This window comes from Bufo gargarizans, chromosome 6 (genome assembly GCF_014858855.1).
Source record: "Bufo gargarizans isolate SCDJY-AF-19 chromosome 6, ASM1485885v1, whole genome shotgun sequence".
Classification (NCBI taxonomy): domain Eukaryota; kingdom Metazoa; phylum Chordata; class Amphibia; order Anura; family Bufonidae; genus Bufo; species Bufo gargarizans.
Window position 1 is genome coordinate 123538632 of NC_058085.1, and position 10136 is coordinate 123548767.

At 37.6% G+C, this 10136-nt stretch overlaps 1 protein-coding gene across 1 annotated transcript; it reads right to left on the reverse strand.

Annotated features, from left to right (window-relative positions):
* Positions 1 to 268: 268 nt before the first annotated feature.
* On the reverse strand, positions 269 to 4161 carry LOC122940195 (keratin, type I cytoskeletal 14-like). Its single transcript, XM_044296637.1, has 6 exons — positions 3979 to 4161; positions 2370 to 2452; positions 1657 to 1813; positions 1279 to 1437; positions 608 to 733; positions 269 to 487 (listed from the first exon to the last, which is right to left on the reverse strand). The coding sequence occupies exons 1-6, from the start codon at positions 4144 to 4146 to the stop codon at positions 269 to 271; spliced, it is 912 nt and encodes a 303-aa protein (XP_044152572.1). The 5' UTR covers positions 4147 to 4161.
* Between the last annotated feature and the right edge of the window lie 5975 nt (positions 4162 to 10136).

Consider the following 10136-nt stretch of genomic DNA (forward strand, 5'->3'; position numbering starts at 1 on the left):
TGTATTAGTGTATTAGGTAGCATATAAATACTATATTCCTATAGATTATAGATATTATTTAGGTAGATATTTTATACCATGAACTAACTATGTTACTGTAGGTACCATACCTTTGGCAGGGACTATGACTTCCTTGCAATGCCATCTGTAACAGAAAATGTATTACATATTAATACATTTTACTAGTCCTTTTTCAGAGATGTTTTTAATAAAGTAAGTGTCCAAATGTAGTGCTACATTTCCCTACATAAAGTATTCTTTATCATACTTACGATTCCCCATCTAGTAGCCTGCGGTATGTCTGAATCTCCATTTCCAAACGGGTCTTGATGTCCAGAAGAAGTTTGTATTCTGCGTTCTGCCTTTCCAGGTCACTACGGATCTGACTCAACTGTTCTTCAAGATTTCCTACATAATCCTGCAGTTGTGACAGCTGGCCGTTGTAGCATCCCTCTGTCTCAGCCAATGAGCACTCCAGGGATTTTTTCTGTAGTAAATCAACAATGTTGAATATTTCTATGCATATTACAATAGGGGATGCATTTGATATATTCTCTAAAGTATTTGATACTGGTTTCTAAGCATATGCTAGCTGATTGGTTATTACCATGGCAAGTTGAGCCTGTAGCTCAATTTCCAGTTCTTGAACAGTACGTCTTAGCTCGTTCAGTTGGGTCTTGTGACATTCAACGATCTCACTGCTGTGTGAGATCTCCTTGTTAAGTTCAGCACTCTGAAACATAAATCAAGTATTGCTGTGAAATAGTTTTTGTTGTTTTAGCAATTTTGATGTCACTTTCACAGTTTGGAGTTCTTGGTCTTTTGTTTTTGATTATTTGATGATGAAGGGTAACAAATATCTCATAATCAATGAGCAGGGGCGCACATAGAAATCACTGGGCCCCATAGCAAGAATGTGAATTGGGCCCCCTAAACCCCACCCACTACCAACCAGTCAATGAGACATCATGCCAGTCTTCATGTAAAGCTTGCCAGAAGAACATCAATGACTAGTTGTCGTGATCCAGCCATAAATATTGTTTATTTGATTGGCAGAGGAGAATAATCTACTGCCAGATACCTCAGTCAGTGGTTCACCACCAGCAGGAACAGATGATCCTGGCCAATCCTTTTCCCTAATTTTTGTCATTGAGAGGCCCCATACGCATAAGATTGTATGGAGGAATATGATATGCACAGTTGACTTTTATCTAATGTTTAATGCCAGTTTACGACTTCACCTTCTCTTTCAATTTGACATGAAAAGCATAGTCTTACCTTTTCAATAAACCAGTCTGCAGCCTTCTGCCTGTTCTGCTCAGCAATTTCTTCATACTGAGCCCTCATGTCATTCAGAAGTTTGCCTAGGTCCACTCCTGGTGCAGCATTCATTTCCACATTAATATCGGCTCTTTCTCGCTTCAAGGCATTAATTTCCTTCAAAGCATTTAGAAAAATAACATGCAAGGTCAAGTCACCAATTGAGAATAAATTTAGCAAAAAAGTACAATGCTATTTATGTCTTCTGGCATCTGCAAAGGCTTGGGAAGACTTGGAGAATTAACCTGTACTTTTTAATAAACAGGACCAAAACATCTATATCTGATCAAGTATAGCTTTAGAAATGTCAGAAGAAGAGCAAAAACAACTCAATACCGCTTCATGGGTCCTCTTCAGGCATTCAATTTCTTCTTTCAAGCTCTGGAGCTGTGGTTCAAGAGCAGACCTGGCAAAATTCAGCTCATCCAATACTTTACGTAGGCCACAAATGTCTGATTCAACACTTTGGTACAGGCAAAGTTCATTCTCATACCTTAAACCAAACAACACACAAGAGAGTTGATATTTGTACCATGTAGAAATTAGGCATCTCTATTTTTGAATCTATCATGTCTGCATTGGATACACTTGGATTTGGATTTGTAATTAATGTGTATATCCCCTTTCCATGAGCCCTACAACATTAGCAAACAAGGATTGGTGGAAAGTCACCTGCAGAACAGGAAAAGTAAATTAACAGAAACAAGTAGTCAGGGGTAAGATGGTGTCAACCAGGAACAGCAGAAGGGAGCCCCATTATAATGTTTTCTATGGGGGCCCATTTTAATGCTTATTAACATTGTTTATTAATTTTTTGGTGTAGAAATAGTGTGTCATATCTTGGGCACGTGGTCCTCACTTGCGACATTTTAATGTCACAATACTGGCGTAGCAGATTTGATAAATATCCGTCTGAAGGCATACCCTCTAAAGTTTTACCATGTATGTAAACTGTACTCCTAGTATATTTTTCTTCTTGTGGTTCAAAAAATTGTTAATGTTAGGCAATGTTAGGTAATTGAGTGAGTGTTCAGGTTTCTTTTACTTACTTAATTCTGAAGTCTTCTGCAGCCAACTTGGCATTGTCAATTTGAAGAAAAATCTTTACGTTCTCAGAACTTTCAGTTAAGATCTGGAATGAAAAGAGAACCTATTTTACTATAGTGGCATAAACTATGCTGCCCTTTATTTATTAGAAATCTTATGCGAACAGTATTCTCTTTTACGTGGTGAAATAGCTTTAAGAGATAGTGGTAACAGTCACAACTGGGCAACTACTTGTGGTGAGCCAGTAGCTCCTCAATCATACAAATGAAAGCAGCAGCACTGTATGTGGAGGTAGATAAAGAATCATGTCATGAGGGTCCCAAGGTACTTGTAAGGAATTTGTACCTGGGCAAACTATGCCTCTGCATGGACCACAACGAATGCTTCAAAATAGTAATTCAAGATATATTATACATTACAACTTCAAGAAGTAATTGTTTTGACAAATCAGGTAATGTTATTAGACAAATTCTTATAAAGACTTAAAGCGGTTCTCAAGGAGTGATATAAAATGGCTGCCAGCAACCTGTCCTAGAATATGAACAAGACTTGCAGAGCTGCCAGGAGGGTGAGGGGGTGGGGGCACTACATATTACACTCTGGCACTTGCATATACTACATATTGGTGAGTTTTCCTGTCAGGCTGCTCAGCCATGATGATGTATCATAGGCAGGATCACATCATTACCATCTATTATAAAGCAGTATAGCATGTAGTGAGGCCCAGCCCCTCACCACACCTAGCTCTGCAAGTGGATGCAAACAGAGCTAGGAAAGGTTGCTGGCAGCCATTATAAATAAGTACCTGAGAACCCCTTTAAGTAATACTTAACTTTATGACTAGGCCCAGCTCAATCTCAACCGAAGTCAAATTACCATGAGATTCTTGAAAAGTAAATTCTGAGAGAAGTGTTCAGATTTAGTTCTGTCCAGAATAGTTACATTGATTTTGAATTTCCCATACATAGTGATGATATCTATAGCATTGCATTTTTAGTAAACCATGTTTAAAGCGGTTGTCTGGCTAAGAATTGCTAATTTCATATGCTCTACGAGAGCATTTGGACATCGCAGAGTGGGGTTCCCACTCTACTTGCATAGACATAGCATGTCTAAAGAGACGCCATCAAGTGCTATGGGAACTCTTGGGAATTTACATACACAAAAAACTTTTGTTTTGTTACTTCTGTAAGTGTAATGTATTTGAATCTAACCCATTATGACATGAATCAGTCTAGTGTCAGTTTGGCACTTGGAGATTAATGATGGGAGACATATTTCATCACCTAGGATGTAAGTAGCAGAAGATCAATGCAACATCCTCTATGACAACTGGACATTGATGCTAACTCCAAAATTTTATTGTAATCCAAAGAGATGCTGCCTATGTTGGAGGAAGGTAACTCCAGAGACCCAGAATCTATTGTGCGCTGCTCTTTAATAAGTAAATAGTTAACTATTTTCATTTTAAACCACAACCTTTTTGGTTCATATGAGTGATAGCATGGTATATTAGGGTCATAGAGCAATGATAGTGCCAACCATGTTGTTTTTTTTTTTTTTTGGAAGAATGGTCATAGCATTTAGAGCAAAGTGCTGTTAATCACCCACCTTGGATTTGAGCTCCTCAATGATATGGAAGTACGGGCTGTAGTCCTCTACCTTTGGCTGGTGCTTAATGTACCACTCCTTGATCTTTGTTTCAATGCTAGCATTAGCATCTTCCAGGGCTTTGACTTTGTCCAGGTAGGAAGCCAGTCTGATGTTAAGGTTTTGCATGGTCTCCTTTTCTCCTCCATGCAGGAGGGCATCACTTGAACTATGACCTCCAACTAATAAGTGCTCAGATCCCAAAGCTAAGTCCCCAGCTAGGCTGCTGACCCTGTGAGTACTGACGCTGCTGCAGGATGATCTTACAGATCCACTTTTCCAGTGACAAGACATGGTGCAAAATGTCAGGTGCAACCTCTTCAATCTTCAAAGATCTAGTGAAAAGTTATCAGTGGATCATACAACACTGCTCAACCTCAAGATATTTATACATAATTGCTGAGATGGGTGTAATGTCATCTCAGCTTTATATTTTACTATAAAACATTGTGTAAATCCTTGCTGGATTATTACAAATTACACATAAAATACATATTATCTCTTTTTTATAGTTTTAAAAATGACTATTGCCTTTATTGTCATAGGGGAGATCCGAGGTGCTGACAAACAGCTGACAATTATTAAGGTAAATAATAATTATGAATGTGGTTTTATATGGCAGCTTTCTAATGATGCATGAAACTTATATTTTAAGGATCATTATCATCATTGAGAGACACTGGATTTATTCTACATTAATATGACATTTTCATTCCTGAATTTTTATGTTATTTGGTTTACTGATAGTATACAGTGGCACGCAAAAGTTTGGGCAACCCTGGTCAAAATTACTGTTACTGTGAGCAAGTTGGAGATGTAATGATCTCCAAAAGGCATAAAGTTAAAGATGACACATTCCCTTTGTATTTTCAGCAAAAACTATTTTTTTATTTTTGTATTTTACATTTTCAAAGTAACAAAAAGGTAAAAGGGTTCAAAGTAAAACTGGTCAATACCTAGTAGCACTCCCTTTGGCAAGTATCACAGCTTGTAAACGCTTTCTGTCGCCAGCCAACAGTCTTTCAATTCTTGTTTGAGGGATTTTCAGCCATTTGATCTTGCAAAGGTCTTCCTGAGCTGTCTTGCATGCACTGCTTTTTTGAGGTATATCCACAGATTTTAAATAATGTTCAGATAGGGGGGCTGTGAGGGCAATGGTAAAACCTTCAGCTTGTGCTTTTTGAGGTAGTGTATTGTGGATTTTGAGGTGTGTTTAGGATCATTATCCATTCGTAGAAGCCATCCTCTTTTCAACTTCAACTTTTTCAGTTGGTGTTATGTTTGCTTCCAGAACTTAATTAAATCCAGTCTACCCTCTAACCATGAATTGTTTCATGTGCCATTGGCTGCAACACAACCTCAAAGCATGATTGATCCATCCCCATGCTTAATGGTTGGAGAGGTGTTCTTTTCATTAAATGTCTGTGCCCTTTTATTTATTTTTTCAAAACATACCTTTGCTCATTGTGGCCAAAGAGTTCTATTTTAACCTCATTGGTCCACAGGACTTATTTCCAAAATGCATCAGGCTTGTTTAGATGTTCTTTTGCAAACTTCTGATGCTGAACTTTGTGGAGAGGACGCAGGGGAGGTTGTCTTCTGTTGACTCTTCCATGAAGTCCATAGTTGGGCAAGTGTTGCTGAATAGTAGTAGTCTGCAGGATCTTCCTGAAGGTCTTTTGCAGTCAAGCTGGGGTTCTGATTTGCCTTTCTAGCAATCCTACAAGCAACTGTCTCTGAAATGTTTCTTGGTCTTCCAGACCCTCTTTTGACCTCCACTGTTCCTGTTAACTGCCATGTCTTAATTACATTTCGAACTGAGGAAATGGCAACCTGAAAATGCTTTCCCTGCTTTGTGGACCTCAACCTTTTTTAGTAGTGTTAGGCAGCTGCTTAGACAAACTCATGGCTACTGTTTTTAGGGGACAGTGTTAAGAGAAATCTGCATATGTATAAAGCTTTGAAATTTGCATCACCTGGCCTTTCCTAACAATGATTTTGAACAAGCCCTAAGCTTAATAAACTATTTAAGCTCTGAGATCTCAGTTAAAGTTATCTGAGCGCTCTAATCTTCTTGGGTTCCCATACTTTTGCAAGGTACTTCTTTCCTTCTTTTCCATTTTTTCCTCTAAAATTGTACAAAACCAAAATAATACATTGATATTGCTTAAAATGCTGAAAAGTGTGTTTCATCTTTAACGTTATGCTTTTTGGAGATCATTTAATATTCAACTTGCTTAACTCTTCACAGTAACAGTAATTTTGAGTAGGCATACTCAACTTTTGCATGCCACTGTAGGTGGCTGTCTGGTTAGCAAATGCATGTATACCACAGAGACAGACCACATATCAACTATGAAACCCTCAGACACAAACCAGGGTGCACCTTTTATTCTTGTAGTTGGTGATAACCGGTCAGGAAACCCCTCTGTCCTGTAGACCTTCATAGATCCTTCAGTGTAGGAAATTAACTCAAGAATCATGAAAAGGAGAGGCGGGCAAACAAGCATCAAGTTATCCTTTCACTGGTTGTGTTGTTAACCAGCACCAGAAAGTCACCTTATTTGTATCTTTACTAGGGGCCCACACATCTCTATGGAAGCCCTTGATTGTTGGTAGAGATAAGTGAATAGGGTTCTAAACAAAATTCATTCAAATTCATTACGAACTTCCCCAAAAATTCTGATTCTAGCCAATCCGAAACTTTTGCGATTCATTTTGGACGAATTGTTTAAACTGGAGCTACCATTTTATAGGTCATAAAACAGAGAGGAACACATCTGCCACCAAAAAGAGACAAATCAGAACATTTTCAAACTATTTTTACATTTTGAAAAATGTGTAAATGTGCAATATGTTATTAAACAGGTTGTTTGTTACCACCGGCTACCATCCGTTTACCCATACTAATCCATGTCACTGTCACTTTGACATTACTAATTCTGTCTTGGTGTTAATGAACTTGAAAGGGGTAGGATACAGTCCTAGTACACCTCAAACTATTCAGGGCTATTGGGGCACTTTTGATTTTGGTCAAATGTATTCATCAAATTTGATGACGAATTTGTTCCAATTGTACTCGAAACAAATTTCCAGAAATTTACTAATGTCTACTTGTTAAGTATTTTTATAGAATAGATAGCTTACTACCAACTTGTTTCATGGAGGCCATGGCCAAAAAATTGAAGTCAGCGATCCATGTTCACTCCAAAAACTCCCATAGTTTTTATACATTTTGACCTTTACTTAGGTCCAACAACTTGTCTCATTCATATTTTATGATAGATATTTTTTTTTAAACTTTTATTTTTGGAGTATCTACTTAAACATCCTATTTGTTACAGCTTCCCACCTTCTCACTGTTGTACTACGGACCTGAACCTAGGACACTATTGAGTCTTGTGGTTATCTAAGTTCCATTCACGAGTATTGTGGTATGTCCAAGTGCTGTGGCTAATCTGCAAGGGGTAGAAAATCCCTTTTGAAATTGTCCATTGGGTAATTATCCGTTTATCGAGGTTTGTGGGAGGGGGAATCCCATTGAACCCTATCGAGTGCAGAGCGATTATGAAGAGCACCTCTCACACTAGAGGACTCAGCAAATGGACTGGATTTATTTAAAAGAGAACAATTTAATACTGTATTTCCCCTGTGGTAGTGCTGCAATGGAATTGAACACTTGCTGCTCCCTCGCACGGGAATTGGCAGCTACTTAATAGTAGCTCTTTTCCTGATAATCCGATAGAAGCAGTTTTTATGTGTCTGGAAAAAGGATTTGCTGAGTAAGCATCAGGAATTAGACTCTTTTTTTATTGGCTATTTGTTAAATCCATTGTCATTAATTATTTTATTGGCTTAATTTGGATAGCTAATAAATTGCTGTACTCTTAACCCCTTATGGACCGGGCTTATTTTCACCTTAAGGACTTGGCCATTTTTTGCAAATCTGACCAGTGTCACTTTATGTGTGAATAACTTTAAAATGCTTTTACTTATTTACTTACATTTTTTTATATTTTATTATAAAAAATACCAAATTTACCAAAACTTTTAAATCATTTGCTAATTTCCAAGTTTCAATGTCTCTACTTCTATAATACATAGTAATACCTCCAAAAATAGTCATTACTTTACATTCCCCATATGTCTACTTCATATTTGGATCATTTTGGGAATGCCATTTTATTTTTTGGGGACGTTACAAGGTTTAGAAGTTTAGAAGCAAATCTTGAAATGTTTCAGAAATTTTCCAAAACCCACTTTTTAAGGACCAGTTCAGGTCTGAAGTCACTTTTTGAGGCTTACATAATAGAAACCACCCAAAAATGACCCCATTTTCGAAACTACACCCCTCAAGGTATTCAAAACTGATTAACCCTTTAGGTGTCCCACAAGAGTTATTGGCAAATAGAGATGACATTTCAGAATTTCAAATTTTTGGCAAATTTTATTTTTTTATCTATTTTTTCCAGTAACAAAGCAAGGGTTAACAGCCAAACAAAACTCAACATTTATTGCCCTGATTCTGTAGTTTATAGAAACACCCCATATGTGGTCGTAAACTGCTGTATGACCAAATGGCAGGGCGCACAAGGAAAGGAACGCCATATGGTTTCTGGAAGGCAGATTTTGATGGCATTTTTTATTTTTTGACACCATGTCCCATTTGAAGAACCCCTGCTGCACCCCTAGAGTAGAAATTCCATAAAAGTGACCACATCTAAGAAACTACACCCCTCAAGGTATTAAAAACTGATCTTACAAGCTTTATTAACCCTTTAGGCATTCCATAAGATTCAATGGAAAATGGAGATAACATTTCAGAATTTCACTTTTTTGCAAGATTTTCCATTTTAATAATTTTGTTCCAGTAAGAAAGCAAGGGTTAACCACCAAACAAAACTCAACATTTATTTCTCTGATTCTGCAGTTTACAAAAACACCCCATATGTGGTCGTAAACTGCTGTACGGGCACACAGCAGGGCGCAGAAGGAAAGGAACGTCATTTGGTTTTTGGAAGGCAGATTTTGCTGCATTGGTTTTTAGACACCAGGTCCCATTTGAAGCCCCCTGATGCACCCCTAGAGTAGAAACTCCAAAAAAGTGACCATGGGATAAGGTAGCAGTTTTGTTGGTACTATTTTAGGGTACATATGATTTTTGGTTGCTCTATATTACACTTTTTGTGAGGCAAAGTAACAAAAAATAGAAATTCTGAAATCTCATCTCTATTTGCCATGAACTCTTGTGGAACACTTAAAGGGTTAACAAAGTTTGTAAAATCAGTTTTGAATACCTTGAGGGGTGTAGTTTCTTAAATGGGGTAACTTTTTGGAGTTTCTATTCTAGGGGTGCATCAGGTGGGGCTTAAAATGGGACATGGTGTCAAAAAACCAGTCCAGCAAAAACTGCCTTCCAAATACCATATGGCGTTCCTTTTCTTCTGCGCCCTGCTGTGTGGCCATACATCAGTTTACGACCACGTATGGGGCATTTCTGTAAACTACAGAATCAGGGCAATAAATATTGAGTTTTGTTTGGCTGTTAACCCTTGCTTTGTTATGGGAAAAAATTGATTAAAATTAAAAATTTGCCCAAAAATTGCTGTTTTGGCAACATTTTTATTTTTATTATTTACAACGTTCATATGACGGTTTAGATCATGTGCTATTTTTATAGAGCAGGATCTTACAGACGCGACGATACCTAATATGTATACTTTGCTTTATTTATTTAGGTTTTACACAATAATATAATTTTTTAAACAAAAAAAATTCATGTTTTAGTGTCTCCATAGTCTGAGAGCCATAGTTTTTTCAGTTTGTAGGCGATTGTCTCAGGTTGGGTATCATTTTGAGGGATGAAATGACGGTTAGATTGGCACTATTTTGGGGTGCATATGACTTTTTGACTGCTTTTTACAGTGTTCACCTGGGGGGTTAGGTCATGTGGTATTTTTATAGAGCAGGTTCTTACGGACGTGGAAATAAATCCTTTTTATTCGGGATGAGGTGTCGGTAAGATTGGCACCTTTGTGGGGAGCATACGCCTTTTTGATCGCTTGGTGTTGCACTTTTAGTGACGTAAGGTGACAAAACAAATGTTTTTTTAGCACAGT

What these genes read in the sequence shown, in the direction of transcription:
- LOC122940195 (XM_044296637.1), bottom strand. Translation starts at nt 4,146, where the DNA reads ATGCAAAACCTTAACATCAGACTGGCTTCCTACCTGGACAAAGTCAAA. An exon ending in TTGAGGAGCTCAAATCCAAG is followed by an intron (nt 2,453 to 3,978) that starts GTGGGTGATTAA and finishes TTTTCATTCCAG; the next exon opens with ATCTTAACTGAAAGTTCTGA. An exon ending in CAGACTGGTTTATTGAAAAG is followed by an intron (nt 734 to 1,278) that starts GTAAGACTATGC and finishes TTTATGTTTCAG; the next exon opens with AGTGCTGAACTTAACAAGGA.